Raw genomic sequence first — 17,219 nt, forward strand, 5'->3', positions numbered from 1 at the left:
CCGTGAAAGGTAGAAGTGAAGTAGCTAAGTTTATACTTGGAAGGCCGCTGTACGGTCAGGTGTTATTGCAGCTCAAGCATAGTGGACCTGTTGGTTCACCTTACTAATGTAAGGCAGGGGATGAGTCTGCATGTTTTAGGCCTCATTGGATCTCCTTCTTCAGCTTCTTCAACTCCTCGGCTGGTACAATTTTAGCTCTGAGATGAAAGACACCAGATTCAGCTATCGATCTCTTACATCACGGAAATCGGAGGCTTCCAGGTAGTGAAAGAAGTGAGTTTCAGTTTCTTCTTGTGAGTTTCAGCTCTTCCTCGAAGGTTCCAGTTATTCCATTCCTCTCCACTTCATGTCCACTTTTCATTCCTCACTGCCTACCCTACCTACTTGAAGTCTCAGTACTAGATGCAGAAGCAATATCTGTCCATGAACTGTTTAACTAGTTCCTATAGTTATATAAGATCAAATTTTCATAATAAATGCTTTATTCCACATCACCCCTAGTGCATTAGATTTTCTAATCAAATCCTGTTAGCTTTGTGGGTTGTAAATATCTCCTCTCATTTTGTGATTTGTCTTTTTATCTTTGTTTGTGGTGTCTTTTATTGTACAGAAGTTCTACGTTTCAATGTTTTAAAAATATATTGTGTTTCTTGTATTTAAGCAATTGCTCCTTATCCTGAGGTCATAAAACTACACCTTTTTGAAAAAAGAAATCTCCTTTTTTCTTTTTCCATATTTATAACAAAGATCTATATCATCAAAGCTACGGTTTTTCCAGTAGTCATGTATGGATGTGAGAGTTGCACTATAAAGAAGGCTGAGCGCCGAAGAACAGATGCTTTTGAACTGTGGTGTTGGAGAAGACTCTTGAGAGTCCCTTGGACTGCAAGGAGATCCAACCAGTCCATCCTAAAGGAGATCAACCCTGAATATTCATTGGAAGGACTGATGCTGAAGCTGAAGCTCCAATACTTTGGCCATCTGATGCGAAAAACTGACTCATTAGAAAAGACCTTGATGCTGGGAAAGATTGAAGGCAGGAGGAGAAGGGGACAACAGAGGATGAGATGGTTGGATGGCATCTCCACTCAACAGACATGAGTTTGAGCAAGCTCTGGGAGATGGTGAAGGACAGGGAAAACTAGCATGCTGCCATCCATGGGGTTGCGAAGAGTAAGACACGACTGAGTGACTGAACAACAACAACAATGATAAATAGACACTACAACATCGGATATACATGTCTTATTCTTGACTTTAATTAGGGCTGCTTCTGAAGTCTCATTTTTAAATATAATTCTTGCTGTAGGTTTTTAATGACCATCCTTTACCTTTAGTTTGGTAAAGTATATAATTTTTAAATGAATGAGTGTTGAATTTTATAACATTTTTTTCTGTGTCTTTTAAGATCATTATATTTTTTCTTCAATCTAGTTTTGTAGAAAGCTACTTTGATATCCACCTTTTCACTCTGAAGTTTACTAAAAATGTCATTTTTTAAATGATTGTAGAATGTTACTAAATATTCTTCTGCATCTATTTAGAGTATCACATTTTTTTCTTTATTTTGTAAATATGGTGTACACCTTAATAGATTTTATGACATTTTCTTACAGTCCTAGGACAAACCCTACTTGATCATGATTATTATTTTAAATAAACTGCCAAATTTGATTTGCTAACATTTAACAATTCAGCACCTTAGCATCATAAGAGTAACTGGTTTAAAATTTTTTGTCTCACAGTATATTATTATCTGGTTTGGACATCAAGGTTATGCTAGCCTCAAAAATGATTTGGGTAGCTTGCCTTTTTATCAACTCTGAAACAGTATAAAACCAGGATTTCTTGTTTTATAAAACTATTGGGACTGGATTTGGGAGGTTGAAAGGAAAAATGATTTGTAAAATTTTGATTACCAGTTGAACAGTTAGTGTCATATTGTTTTCTATTTTTTTCTAAAGTCAATTTTAACAATTTATATATTTCTAGAAAATGATCTGTTTTACATAGGTTTTCAAATGTATTGACAATTCATGATAGTCCCTAACAATAAGATGATCTCTATTTCTAGCCTTGTTCTGCCATCAATTCCAATAATTTTTATTATATCTTTTTCTTTTTACTCTTGATCAATTCTGATAGTGTTTTGTTTATTCTATTTTCTTTTTCAAAGAACCATTTTGGATTTTATTGGTTTTCTCAACTGTACCATTGTTTTATATAAATTGGTATTATTTTTTTCTCTAGTTCATGACTTTTTCCTTATCTATATATTTTTTTCCTTCTATTTTCTTTAACTTTTCCCTGTTGTTTTTTCTTATCTACTTAAGTTGAACACTTCATTTATTGCCAGTCTTTACTTTCATTGTTATTTTTTATAGGAAATTTTAAATATAAACAAAAGCAGAAAGAGTATTACAATTAAACCTCATGCAGTCATCAGCCAACTTCAAAATGTTCAATTCATAAGCAATCTTTTGCTGCCAATTACCCATCTCAGATTATTCTGAAGCAAATTTGTAACATAATTCCAATGTGTAGATAGTTCAGTAGGTTTTCATAAAATACAAGGACTCATTGTATATAGGTAAAACATACCATTATCACATGTAAAAAACCCACTATAGTACCTATAAAAATATAAACCAATATTCCTTCCTGTCATCTAATATGCAGTATTCAAATTTCCTCAATTATTTCATAAATATTTACAGTTTCATTAGCTCCTAAGTAAGGCCCACTCATTGCAGTTGATTAGTATTTCTCTTAAGACTCTTTTAAACTATAGGTTCTCTCTTCTTTCTTTTCTTACAGTTTATTTATTTTTTTACAATGTATTTATTAATGCAGATGGTTAGTAAGTCCTACAGAGTGTCCCACAATCTGGATTTTGCTGATTGCATCACTGTAGTGTTGGCCAGTGTTGCTCTGGCCACTATATGTTCTGTGAATTGGCATTTAGATCTAAAGACTTGATCAGATTCATGTTTGACATTTTTTTGACAAGAAAACTTCATAGGTACAGTTGCATACCTTCATTAGTAGGCACATAATTTCTAGTTGTTTTTCTGATTGTGATGTTAGAGGTCACTGATGATTCTTGCCATTATTATTAATGCTAATTTCTGTCCCACCACTTGAGTTGTCTAAAAAAATTATTTTTCTAGCAAATTCTTCAGACAGATTCTGGAAACAATATTCTCTCTCTTTCTCTTTTTAGTTCTCCACAAAAACATCTTAAGAAGTTAGGAAAACTATCCTGGCCTTTTCTCCTGTTCTGGAATAAACACTCATCTCACTGAAACATAGGCTAAAGATTCTGTCTTTTATGTTGCAATGTGACTGCTTCTCTATTTGGAATTTTTTCTGCTATCTTTTTTTGTATTTTCTGCTTATCATTCTTTTTAAAATTTCTGTTTGACACCTTTACTACCTTCTAGAGAATTGATCGGAGAAGGCAATGGCACCCCACTCCAGTACTCTTGCCTGGAAAATCCCATGGACGGAGGAGCCTAGTAGGCTGCAGTCTATGGGGTCGCTAGGGGTCGGACACGACTGAGCGGCTTCACTTTTACTTTTCACTTTCATGCATTGGAGAAGGAAATGGCAGCCCACTCCAGTATTCTTGCCTGGAGAATCCCAGGGACGGGGAAGCCTGGTGGGCTGCCGTCTATGGGGTCGCACAGAGTCGGACACGACTGAAGCGACTTAGCAGCAGCAGCAGCAGCAGCAGCAGCAGCAGCAGCAGAGAATTGATAAAATTTTCCATATACATCCTTTTAAAAACCCTTTACTGGTTTGGAAGATATGCATTGCATTTCTGTTCTTTTAGTCTTTGCCCTTAAGTAGTTAATAAACATTCTTAACTATTAAATTTGTCTACTAATACATAAAATTAGTCAATATCTTACATTTTTCTCCTGAACATGACAATGACATTAAGAGGCCCATTGCATAATGCATTTTCAATCTTATTTTGCTGTGTGAAGCTTTAGTTTTTTTTATTAAAAAAGATTCTTTTTAACAATAAATGGTTGCTAATTAATCAACTTCTATATTTTTCTTATACCTGTACCTCTTGGGTTTTTTTCCTTGCCAAACTACTTTTTAAATAGGTTTCATAAGGAATGGCCTTTGGGTTGGAAACTTTCTTGGCCTCTGTGTGTCTGAAAATGTTTTCATTTTTACCTCTCTCTTGAATGATAGTTTCAATGGATATAAATTTTATGTAGATAGTTAAGATCTCTCAGTGCTTTAAAGAGACTACCTCATTGTCTTTTTTCCTATTTCTTAAAAAATTGTCTTAAAATAAAATTTCTTAAAATGTCTTAAAATAAATAAATTTATAAAAAAAAAATTGTCATAAAATGTGCAAAGAATTACCACCTTAACCAACTGTAAGTGTGCATTTAGTAGTATTAAGCACATTTACATTGTTCTATAACCATCACAACCATCCACCCCCATAATTCTTTTCATCTTGTATACTGAAACTCTATACCCACTAAATAATAATTTCCTATAATCCCTTCCACCTAGTCCCTAGCAACGACCGTTATATTTTCTGTCTTTATGACTTTGACTACTCTACCTTATGTAAGTGGAATCATACAGTATCTGTTTTATTGTGATAGGCTTATTTCACTTAGCATGATGTCCTTAAGTTTCATCCATGTTGCAGCATATTGCAGAATCTCCTTCCACTGAAAAGATGTGACCAAAATGGTGGAGTAGGAAGACCCCGAGCTCACCTCCTCTCACCAGCACATGAAATTTACGCTACTTACAGAGCAACTATCTATGAGGACAACCTGAAGACCAGCAGAAAAGATTTTTCTACAACTAAAGATATAAAGCCTGGAGAAGCAAATAGCAACCCACTCCAGTATTCTTGCCTGGAGAATTCCATGGACAGAGGAGCCTGGCAGGCTACAGTCCATGGGGTCACAAGAGTCGGACATGACTTAGCAACTAAATCACTACCACCAACGATATAAAGAAGGACCCACAAGACAGGTAAGAGGGGCAGAGACCTGGTATGTTCAAGAACCCCATCCCTGGATAGGAAATGCCAAAACAGGAGGATAATCACAACTATAGAGGTTCTTCCCAAGAAGTGAGGGGTCTGAGCCTAACATTGAGGCCCCCGCCTGGGGTTCTGTACCAGAAGATGAGCCCCAGAACATCTGCCTTTGAAGTCTTGCATATGGGAGAGCCAGCAACAGTAGAAAACAGAGACTCTGTTCTTAGAGGGCACACCAAAATATTATATAGTCTGAGATCCAACACAATGGCAATAATTTGTATGAGCTTGATTCAGACCTACTTTCTGATCCTGGGAAAACCTTCCAGAGAAGCAGGAAGCAACTGGTAGTCCCTTAAGGGCAGCCATTTGAGGGAGCTCATTCTACCAGGACACTAGTGCTGCAAAGTACAATTTTGGAATCCCCCTCTAGTTTATAATGCTAGGAGCTTATCCACCCACCAGCAGGTCAGAACAAGTCCCAAGACCCCCAGGGCTGAGCAGTCAGACATGCAAGGACCCAGCCCTGCCTGACAAATGGCTCAGTACCTTCCCAGCCCCCACAGCCAGGCACCCCAGGACCTGGTTCTACCTACCAGTGGCCAGCAACCACCACACAAGGTAGGACCTGGCAGCCAATTGGTCTGGGGGCCAACACCACTTACAAGCATGCCCTTAGTAGTCACCCTCACCACAACAGAAAGGCCCCTGAAGCCTGCTTAGGAGGCACCCTGACAGAGGGGAGTGTATTACTGGGCCCCATAGGATGTCACCTGTATAAGACCACTTCTCCAAGGTCAGTAAATGTAACCAATCTACCTAATACATAGAAATAAACATGGAGAAGTAGTAAAATGAGGAGACAGAAGAATATGTTGCAAACAAAGAAGCCACACAAAACTCCAGAAGAAGAACTAAGTGAAGTCTACTTATTTCCAGATAAGCAATCTACCCAATAAAGAGTTCAAGGTACTAATCATAAAAGATGCTCAACAAACTGAGGAAAAGAGTAGATGAACCATGGGAAGTTTAATAAGGCATCAGAAATTTACAAAGAAGGATGAAAGAAGTTTGAAGATAATTACTGAAGTGAAATTGTTATAGGTCATCAAGCTAAGAATTTTGAGTTGGGGGGAATAGTTCTGGATTATCTGTATGGACCCAGTGTAATCACAAGGGTCCTTATAAGAAGAAAGCCAGGGCTTCCCTAGTAAAGAATCCACCTGCCAATGTAGGAGTCACAGGTTCCATCCCTGGTCCAGGAAGATCCTACATGCTGTGGGGCAACTAAGTCCACATGCCACAACTAATGAGCCTGTGCTCTAGAGCCCACAAGCTGCAACTACTGAAAGCCGCATGCCCTAGAGCCCATAATCTGCAATTAGAGAAGCCATCACAATGAGAAGTCTGTGCATTGCAACTAGAGGGTAACATCCACTCTCCACAACTAGAGAAAAGCCCACACAGCAACGAAGATCCAGCACAGCCAAAAAAAAAAAAAAAAAAGCCAGCAAGCAAGAATGTCAGGAAAAGGGAGGAAGATTTAAAGATGTTATGCTCCTGCACTTGAAGGAGAAGGAGGCTAGCTAAGAACCAAGACATACTAGCAGCCTCTAGAAGCTTGAGAAAAGCAAGAGAACAGATCAAATAAGAAATGACTAGCAAGGAAACAGATTCTTTCCTTGGAGATTCCAGAGGGGAGACAACCCTGTCAACATCTTGAATTAGTCCTAAGAGATCCAGTTTTTACTTCTGACCACTAGAACTATAAGATGATAAATCTGTGCTGCTTTATACCAAAAAAAAAAAAAGAAGAAGAAGGAATCAACAGTAGATTAGATGATACAAAGAAACACTGAATTAGAAGACAGAGTAATGGAAATCACCCAAGTTGAACAGAAAAAAAAATTTTAATGGGGACAGTTTAAGAGACTTCTGGAACAATATCAAACATGCTAATATTCACATTCCAGAGGCCCAGAAGGAAAAGAGAGAGAAAGGGGGGGGGGCAAAGAACTTACTCAAAGAATTAATAAGTGAAAACTTCCCTAACCTGGGAAAAGAAACACATGCAGGTTCAAAAATCACAGAGTCCCAAATAAGATGAATCCAAAGAAGTCCACACCAAGACACGCTGCAATTAAAATGGCAAAAATGAAGGATATTTAATTATATTTAGACATAAATATAATTATCTATGAAGATATTTAAAAGCAGCAAGAGAAAAGCATTAGTTACATACACTTATGACACACAAAAGGAAAGAAATTCAAATATAACACTAAAGATAGTCATCAAATCAAAAGGGATGAGAGCAAAAGAAAAGGAACAAAAAAGAACTACAAAACAACCAGAAAACAATTAAAATGGCAATAAGAGCATATCTATCAATAATCACAAAAGAATATCTTCATGGCTTCAGATAGGCAAAAAGGTTTCTCTTAAAGGACACAAAAGCAGATTGTTAGGCTTTATTACAATCAGTTATCTTGTTCATTAAAAGAAAATATTAAAAGAATGAGAAGGCAGGCCACAGAGTGGAAGAAGATATTAATATTTGCATTTATATATATGTTGTAATAAAAGACTTGATCCAAAAATATCTATCTCTATCTATAACTACTCTTACAAATTAATAAGAAAAAGATAGTAGCCCAATGGGAAAATAAGGAAACCACTGGAACAGGGGCTTCACACTATCCAAATGGCTGATATCCAAAAGCTCAACTTAAAGAGTTTTCAGGGAAATAAACTTAAATTAAAATACATTTTTCTAAAGGTCACATGCTAGGGGATTTGAACCTAGGCAGTCTGTTAACCTCTCTTGCTCTATTTACTCATATGTAAACTAGGGATATTAATATCTATATACTCATGAACTTACAGTTTGAAGAGAAATAAGTCAAACAATAGAAAACAGATAACAATGTACTGAAATTCAGTGAATTTTGTATGGAAAACCCAGACCTAGAGACACAGTGACCATACATTTTACCTAAAAATCAGCACAGACTTAACAAAGTTTTCATACATCTTCTATTTTACAAGTTTTTTCTTGTTCTTTGTCAACTCCCCCTGATTCCAGGGTGCATGCTATTATGGTAAATAGCTTCTCTCCTCCCCACAATAGGTATCATGTAGCTAAAAACTCAATCTCATTCAACTCTTGTAAGAATCTCATTGCTGCTGTTGCTGCTAAGTCATTGCAGTCGTGTCCGACTCTGTGCGACCCCATAGACAGCAGCCCACCAGGCTCCGCCGTCCCTGGGATTCTCCAGGCAAGAACACTGGAGTGGGTTGCCATTTCCTTCTCCAATGCATGAAAGTGAAAAGTGAAAGTGAAGTCGCTCAGTCGTGTCCGACTCTTAGTGACCCCATGGACTGCAGCCTACCAGGCTCCTCTGTCCACGGGATTTTCCAGGCAAGAGTACTGGAGTGGGGTGCCGTTGCCTTCTCTGAAGAATCTCATTAGGTAAGTATTATTTTCTCACTTAAGAGATCATTCCCATTTTATAAGAAAATGAGGCTTAGAGTGAATAAACCACTTATCTGAAGTTACATTTCAGTGACAAAGTTGGGATTTGAGGCCAGGTTTGTCCAACTCCAAAATCCACATTTTCCATCATCTTGCTCCACGGTTCCCCAACCACCTAAGTTGCTATAACTGTAGGCCCCCAAAAGCACTGTCTCTATCCCTCCTCATAAGGCCTGCTTTTGGTGCTTTGGCACTGCAGTCTGGGTGGTCCTGGGGGTAGGGGTTGTCAACACAGACTCTCCCTCATGGAGGAAAAGCTTCTCAAAAAGAAACACATTGAGGGGGACTTCCCTGATGGTCCAGTGGGTAAGAATGGAGCTTGAATGCCGGAAACAGGAGTTCCATCCCTTGTCAGGGAACTAGACTCAGTGCAGCCAATATTTTTTTTTTTTAAAAGAAAGAAACGTTGAGAAATGAAATAGTATATGTAAGATTTGAAAGTTATGGGGTCCAGAACTTTCCCACTCCCAGTGGATCTGACCTCACTGGAAGAGAGAGTCCTTCCCACCCAGGCCCTTTCCCTGGGGCTCTCATTGCTGTACCCTCATTTCTGACCCTGCATTCTCTGGCCACAACACAGTAGACCTAGACCTGGGGTCAGATGGGACACCTGCTCTTCGTTTTTCCCACAATCTCATGTTGCAGACTGCCTGGGGTGGGGGTGGGCTGGGGGTGTTGTTCAGAAAGCAGGGCCAGTATTTGCTGAAGTGGGAAGTGGGGAGGGACAGGAACCCAGCAAGATTTTCTCCAGCTCTTACTTAGCAGAGCAGACAGGGAATATTGGTGTTCCAAAGAGCTGACACCTATGGACAATGCCACTGAACTGCGCCTCCACCTGCTAGAGTGGTTTCAATGTTAGGCATTGATTTGAGGAGGCAGAATACTATAGGAGCCTGGAAGGCAGGAATTTCTCCCAGTGCCACAATCACTGCATAGTGCTCAATGGCCAATTCTAAATGGTTTACCTGCATTAACTCTTATGTGACTATGAGGTATCTACTATTACTATCTATTTTACAGACGAAGACATTGAAACAGTAACTTGCAACTTGCCCAAGGACATCAGTAAAAACCAATTATCCAACTGTAAAAGGGAAATGCAAATGCCTGCCTTACACCTTATATAAGGCAGGTTTTGTAGGACACCAACTCCCATGCATTTGCAATAAATTCGTATTTCTTACTCTTCCATTTTTTGGGATACCAGAAAGATTTTTCCAGTGGGGCTTAAGTAATGCGTGAGTGCAGAAAGTCCCTGGAAAGACACAAAAGAAATTGATAACTACAGCGGTGTCTCCGGGAAGGAAAAAGTGGGCAATTTATTTTTCAGGGTTTAAACAAGATATTTCAATTATTATTATTATTATTATTTTATTTAAGGGCTGCACAGTCATAGGTGAATGTGGCCAGGGCTTTCAAAGACAGTGAGCGGATGAGCCAAAACCTAAAGTCGCGGCGCTGCGGCGTGGCTCTCCTGGGATCACCAGCAAGCTACAGTGAGTTCAGGGTCCTTTTCCCGACGGCACAGGATGGGGATTTTTTTATGAGGAAGGAGGGAGGGCACTAAGGCGCCAGGGGCTTTGCAACGTCCCGGGGGTGGGGGGGTGGGGAGTGCTGCCCGCGGGAGGTGGCGCCCACCTGCGCGATGGGAAGGAAAGGCCGGGCCAGCCCGGCTCCGCCCTGTCCAATTTAAGAGCCGCGGGAGACAGCTGTGACCGTTCCTGGCCGACAAGGCTCGCTCCCTTATTTAACGCAGGTGTCCTCACGCGCCTCCCGCGCTGCCCACACAGCCCAGAGGCCTCAGCTCCCCTTCTTGGGCCCTTCCGAGAAGGGCCGCGCCATGCCCAGCCCCGGGCCGCGGGGCTGCCGGCTGCTCCCTCTTTCGGGCGTCGGGGTCCAGCCCCCGCACTCCAGCGGCTCTCCCGGGCCCGCGTCCCCCGCGCTGCCGCGCGGCTCTGTAAATCCAGGTCCACCCCGCGCGCCCGGACGCCTCGTGTCCTCCTTTTCCGTTGAGGCCATCCTGGCCAGACCTGACCCCCGCGCGCCCACCATCTCCCCGCTGTCAGTCTCCGCTGGCGCCTACGGGGACCTCTGGAACGTGCCTTCCAGGCCTCCCGCCCAGGCTCTGCCCCGGGCGTGCCCGCCGACGTGGCCGCGCGCCTGCCTGAGTGCGGGGCTGCACCGGCCGTGCCCCCAGCCCCCTGCGCTGCGGCCCCTCGCCTCCCACTTCTGCGGCCTCCAGGGTCTCAGCGTCACAGGTACGAGGGAGCGGACGGCCGCCACGGTGGGCACAGGATAGAGGAGAAGTCCCCGAGTTTGAGAGCCACGCGTGGTTGGAGTGGATGTCAAGTTTATGACCCTTGACCCTGCAGGTGATACCGGGCGGAGAGAAGGACCCAGACCGGGTGGGAGACTATCCGGCCCGCCGCTGAAGTGGGAGGAGGTGTCGGGGGTACGTGTGTAGAGAGGAAGGTGAGGGCAGGCCCGAGAGGGGCTCGGACAACCAGGATCAGCGCAGGGCTGCAGGCAGCCCGGCCTCTCCCTGGACTAGGGAGTGGGAGAGGCCCTTGCTCCCTGCCGCACCTGCTTTGCACAACGCTTGGTGGAACAGGCTTTTCCCCAGCGCGGCCAATTCAGCAGGAGAAGCAGCTGCTACTGGTACCCTTCAGCCCGAGAGCGAGGAGCTGTTGGGTGTTAGCCGACCCAGTTACAGCCTCCACTGCTCACCTCTGTGTGAGCTTAGCTTCTGCACTTACTGCTCTGAGCCAGGTTCCTTCAGCTCTTAGAATGGTTCCTTGGGGCTCTGGGCCCTGGAGCACAGGCACTTAAATCCCCATGAGACTTTAACCATTGGGGTAATATTCTCCTCTAGTATTAACATCCACCTACATGAGTTCTTGCCATTTTTGGCTATCTGGTTCATGCATCCCCATGGCTCCTATGAGGGAAAACAAGAGCAAATTTAGTGCAAGCTTTATCAACCCAAACCAGGATCCTGGTAAGACAATCTTTCTTGGGTTCCCCCCACCCTGTGTCTCCTCCAGCTGGGCATTCCTCCCACCCATGTGGGAGAGAAACCTTGGTCTCCCAAGCATTATCCAAATTCTTGCCACATAATGAGAGCCACCTCTGGTGGCTCAGATGGCAAAGAATCTGCCTGCTATGTGGGAGATGCTGGTTCGATCCCTGAATTGGGAAAATCCCATGGAGAAGGGCATGGCAACACACTCCAGTATTCTTGCCTGGAGAATTCCATGGACAGAGGAGCCTGGTGGGTTACAGTCCATAGGGTTGCAAAGAGTTGGACATGACTGAGCGATTAACACTTTCACTTTCATGAGAGCCACAGCCCTCACTTCAAGCCACCTTTTTCTAACGTCCCCACACACCTGAGGTCTGAATTGTAACTTTCTACTCTGTATTACTGTTGTCTCATTTTCAAGTTAGTTTTACATATATATATATTTATTTATTTATATGGCTGTGCTAGATCTTAGTTGAGGCATGTGGTATATTTTAGTTTCAGCATGGAATTGAGTTCCCTGACCAGAGATTGAACCCAGACCCCCTGCACTGGGAACACCAAGTCTTAGCTACTGGACCACCAGGGAAATACCTCGCTGGTTTTTGCATGGGTATTACATCCACATAGATCAAACTTCAAAATGTTAACTATATAGTATGGAAAAGAGTATACCATTCTTTTCCCCTAGCCACCTGGTTCTCCCCACCCCCACAGGCAGCCAGACACCAGTTTCTTTATTCTTCCAGTGTATTGTATACTATTTAATACTTGGACACGTGTGTATGTGTGTGTTTTAGACGCTTCTGACTCTTTGTGACCCCATGGACTGTAGCCTGCCAGGCTCCTCTGTCCATGGAATTCTCTAGGCAAGAATACTGGAGTGGGTTGCTATGACCTCCTCCAGGGGATCTTCCCTACCCAGGGATTGAACCTGGGTCTCTGCATTGCAGGCAGATTCTTTGCCGTCTGAGCTCACACAGATGTGTATTTGTCAAAATACATGCATATATATACACACACATGCGTTCTTCTAACCACCCCCCCATACTAGACACACTGTCTGCACCTTACTCTTTTTACTTGACCATGTATCAGAGAATTTTCCTTATAAGTCCACACAAAGTTTCTGTATGCCACAGAATGGTCCATTGCAAGAATATACCATATTTTAAATCTGGCTCCATTGATGATTTCTTATATTTTGCTATTAATGCTTATGTAAGCCAGTTGGGCCCAGTGGCTGAGGTCTTAGGCAGCCAGACCTGCCTTCTTGCTGTGTTACCTGGCCAAGGGTAAGACAGGGCAGTGGAGCTGCGAGTTTGTTCTCTCTCCTCCAAGATGAGAGGGTAGGGGTTACGGCTAACCTTTCCTCCTGCTAATTGCTCTTCAGGCTTGGAGCTGGTTCACTGCCTAGGCCTCTGGGATCCCCAAGACTGGGCCCAAGCTCAGGACCTTCAGGGCACTGAGAGATCCCAAAAGAGGATTCGAACCATGTTTAACTTGGAGCAGCTGGAAGAATTGGAGAAAGTGTTTGCAAAACAGCAAAATATAGTGGGGAAGAAGAGAGCCCAGCTGGCAGCCCAGCTCAACCTTACAGAGAACCAGGTGAGAGCAGGGACTCCTGTGGGGCTCAGGCTGCACTTAGGGACAGTTACTACTCTCTCAAAAAAACCCTGAGTCAAGGCTGGGAGGAATTTATGGGCCGCTTTCTCTGTGCCAGGCTGATAGGGGATACGGGCCCTAACCACTGGCACACTCCCTTCTCTATATGATGAGAAAAATAGTCCTGTTTGAAATCACATTATGGAAACAACACATGGTGTTAATCTAGAACTTTATAATGTTTCCATGCTAAATAAGGAGCTGACAATGAAATTAAGTAGGTATTCAAGAGACTAAATATTAAAAATAATAAACATTCTCTTGACCTCATATTCCCCTCTGGCTACTGAATTATCTCTGCTCTTTTCACAGGCAAATTTCTCAAGAACTGGCTATGTTCTCTCCATATCCTCACCTCCTGTCTACTCCTTAATTCACTGCAGTGTGAATTCTTTCATTCTGCCATTTCACTGAACCTTCTCATCAAGGTCTCTAATGACCTCCATGTTGCCAAAGTCACCATATGCTTTCTTCCCTCATCTTACCCCACCACTCAGTACAATCAACCACTCCTTCTGTTTTGAAACCCACAGTTCTCTTGGCTTCCAAACACCACACTCTCTTGGTTTTTTTCCCAGCTCTCTAGTCCTTTCTTCTCGGTTCCCTTTGTAGGCAACTCTTCTCTTTGTGGCCTCAAATTTTCCTCCCTGGATGATTTAATCTATCCCCATGGGTTTTAAATACCATTTGTAAGCCAGTGACTCCCTAATTTGTACCTTCAGCCCACCCCTCTTTTCTGATTTGTGCATCTAACTACCTTCCTGAGGCCTCCACTTGGGTGTCTTGTGGGTAGCCATTTCAAACTTAACAAGTCAAAACCTCAATTCATGGCCAAGTCTCTTCCTTTCCCCACACATGGCATCATTGTCCACCCAGCCGCTCAAAATATTCAGTCATCTTAGATTCCTTTTTCTCTCCCAATTCCCATCCATCAGCCAGCCTTTTCACCTCTACCTCCGAAATACAATTGGAATCACTTCATTTTTCTCCATTACCCCCAGTTTCAAATGGGACTGTTCTTTTCATGATACAGGGAAGGGAGTATGCAGCCCCAACTATTGCTGGATCACTGCAATAGTCTCCCCAGCTGTCTCCTCAAATTTGCTTATATCCATTCTTCACCTGCTGTCAGATGTGCAATGTACTTGATGTAAATAGGACTATGTCACATCCCACTAAAAAACTCAAAAGTGACACTTCTAATCCATGGGCTTCACAGTTTTGGGTGATCTGGTCCCCACTGACCTCTTCCACTTTCTCTTCCTTTGCTTTCCCCTTTCTCAGATGTGTCTGCCATGCTTTCCTCCTTTCTGATCCTCAGACACTCCAAGCTTGATTCCCCTGCACTGGCTTGCTTTTCTCTGTCCCCATCAGGCAGGCCTCTCATCCTCTGAGCCTCAGCTTAAGTGCTGGTTCTTCAGGGAGGCTCAAACTCCTATTTGTACCCGCATTTGTGTTTATATATTTATTTCCATGTTTGTTTTTAGTCTCCCTCCACTAGACTGTGAGCTCCCTGAGGGCAGAGCTCGTACTTCACTATTATCACCATCACCTGGGAAGGGCCAGCACTGCCTCAGACGTGTATGTTTAAAGTGAAGCCAATACACAAGTGCTCAGTCATGTCCGACGCTTTGCAATCCCATGGACTGTAGCCCACCAGGCTCCTCTGTTCATGGGATTTTTCCAGGCAAGAATACTGGAGTGGGTTGCCATTTCCTTCTCCAGAGTTCAGATCAGGAGCTCAGTAAATACTTGGGTGAATGAGTGGTACTGGAATTAGAGGGAAGGGTGTGCTTCTCTTAGAATGAAGAGTAAATTTTCAGAGAGGAGTGGGCACTGTGGGAATGGGGGATGCAGTGGGAACTGTTAGTCACATTCTGATCTCTTCTCACTGCCTCAATTATAGGTGAGGGTCTGGTTCCAAAACCGAAGGGTCAAACATCAGAAGCAGCAAAGGCTGAAACTGCCAGCTGCATCTGCCGTGGCTGCCTCCCCAGACGAGCCCTCCAGCAGCTCCGACACCAGCATCCAGAGAGAAGACTCCGAGTCAGGAATGGACAGCTGAAGACTGCAACAAAGGCTCAGTCCAGGCTGGGCTAGTTCTTCCTGGAAGCACCCATTGGACCTTGTTGTTCCACTTCTTAATGAAGAGCTTGTCAGGTCAAAGGGCACCAGGAGAATCTGAACTGTAAAGCAGGAGCCCTCTTTTTCTGTATCGACCCCTGGGAGCTGTAATAATGCAAATGGTCACAGGTACAGACTTTGGCCTTCAGCTATGTCCTTGGCCAAGTTAGTGAATTTCTGAGGTTTTCCCCCAACCTGTAGAATGGGTATGTTGATAACTTTGACCTCCCAGGGCTGAGATGATGTCTGTAAAACACTTGAGTGTGCCAGGCTCAGCACTAAGTGTGCAGTAACTACTAAGGCTTATAGGTCCCCTTCACCTGTGGGAGTAATACCTCAGCCCCGGCCTCTCCAGAGATTAATCTTTGCCTGACCTGGCTGTAGAGGAGAGAAGGCCTCCTTGAATCAGTATCTGACCACTGAAGACTCTTCCCCATTGGAAATGGTGAAATTGAGAGCAAAGGAGGACAGGTAGACCATTTAGCCCACTTACTCTCACAGAATTTCCTTAGGTTTTTTAGTTTTGTCTGAACTGTTACCACTCATAGAAGGAACTCAGGCCCAGCTGCCTCCTTGGAGCAGACATGCTACCCTGAACACCATCTTTTTCCCTCCAGCTACTCGACTTGACCCCCTAGCCATCTTTATATTGAGTAGAGAGATTTAACTGTGCCTTTGCCAAAACTGGCATTTTGTCATAAACTCTGCTGTATTATTACCCCAACCCCTTCACAACCTTCCATTCAAGCCATTCATTCCTTCATGGCTTCCATTCCTTCCCGGGAACCACTCAGTTTCTCTCCAATAAGTGTATATTATAGTCTCCTCTTGTGAAGTCCGCCACCAACATTTCCAGGGCTAATTTCTCTAGCACTTCACCATTTCCTGGCGGGCCTCTGTTGAAGGTATTCCCTTAGAATAGAGGATGACTTCTGGGTGTTGAGATGAGCTGGTGGAAGGCGGTGTGCCCTGCCACCTGGTGGTGAGAGAGGGCACGGTCCACACTGCTCTTCAGAGTTCTTGAGGGAGGGAGGAAAGGTAGGGAGCAGAGGTCCTTGGAAAACCATCTTCCCTGAGGCAGTGGACCATCGTTTCGAGGATACCAGGCTGCAGCTGGAGGGAGGGGGGAGGCCACGGTCCAGCTTCAAGAACCTTCTGTTCCTGTCTTCCAGGAAATCCTTCCTAATGTTGGATCCAGTCAACTCTATTAAAGGAACACAGCTGCAAGTGCCTCTTCCAGGAAATGTTGGCTTCCGTGTTTTAAAAATCACCAGTCAGTTACCTATTCAGCAGTTACATGGCTCTATCCAATCCCTAAATGTCACCATGAGACCACAGCAGATGTAGACACAGGTCTTATTGTCAAGTAGCACAGGATCAATTGGAGGAGGTGGGAACAAAATGAGAGACAGGGATCAGGCCTGGCTGTGGGGAAAGATGCTACATGTCAGTCCTGAGCAAGAGACCAGATCCCTCTCCCATAGTCAGGACAATCTGCATATGCAGACTCACTTCTGTATACAACTTCATGGTCCTTAGACCCTCCAGCACCCCCCAGGCTACAAGGTCCCTATGCCCCTGAAGCGTCTGAGTAAGACACACTTCCAGCTTGATCTTTCATAGGACTGTCTGCCCCATGCCAGAGTGCCTGGGGAAATAGCAAATCTTGGCGCTGGACTTTGTAGGATGGATAAGTGTGGTAAGCTAGCTCTTCCCTTTAGGCTGAGTCCAAAGAGCGACTGACAAGACAGGCCACTGGGAGGTAGAGACAACAGACACAAACACGAATTCAGACACACATCAAAACGACACACACAAACTCTGCTACTGGCCACGAAAACAGAGGC

At 43.6% G+C, this 17,219-nt stretch overlaps 1 protein-coding gene across 1 annotated transcript; it reads left to right on the plus strand.

Annotated features, from left to right (window-relative positions):
- Positions 1–10,183: 10,183 nt before the first annotated feature.
- Positions 10,184–16,599, plus strand: NOTO (notochord homeobox). The gene is made up of 3 exons (XM_081483022.1): positions 10,184–10,819; positions 12,977–13,191; positions 15,155–16,599. The coding sequence occupies exons 1-3, from the start codon at positions 10,402–10,404 to the stop codon at positions 15,311–15,313; spliced, it is 792 nt and encodes a 263-aa protein (XP_081339148.1). The 5' UTR covers positions 10,184–10,401; the 3' UTR covers positions 15,314–16,599.
- Positions 16,600–17,219: the final 620 nt, after the last annotated feature.

This window comes from Giraffa tippelskirchi, chromosome 4, assembly GCF_054371585.1.
Source record: "Giraffa tippelskirchi isolate mGirTip1 chromosome 4, T2T-mGirTip1v1.2.pri, whole genome shotgun sequence".
Lineage (NCBI taxonomy): Eukaryota > Metazoa > Chordata > Mammalia > Artiodactyla > Giraffidae > Giraffa > Giraffa tippelskirchi.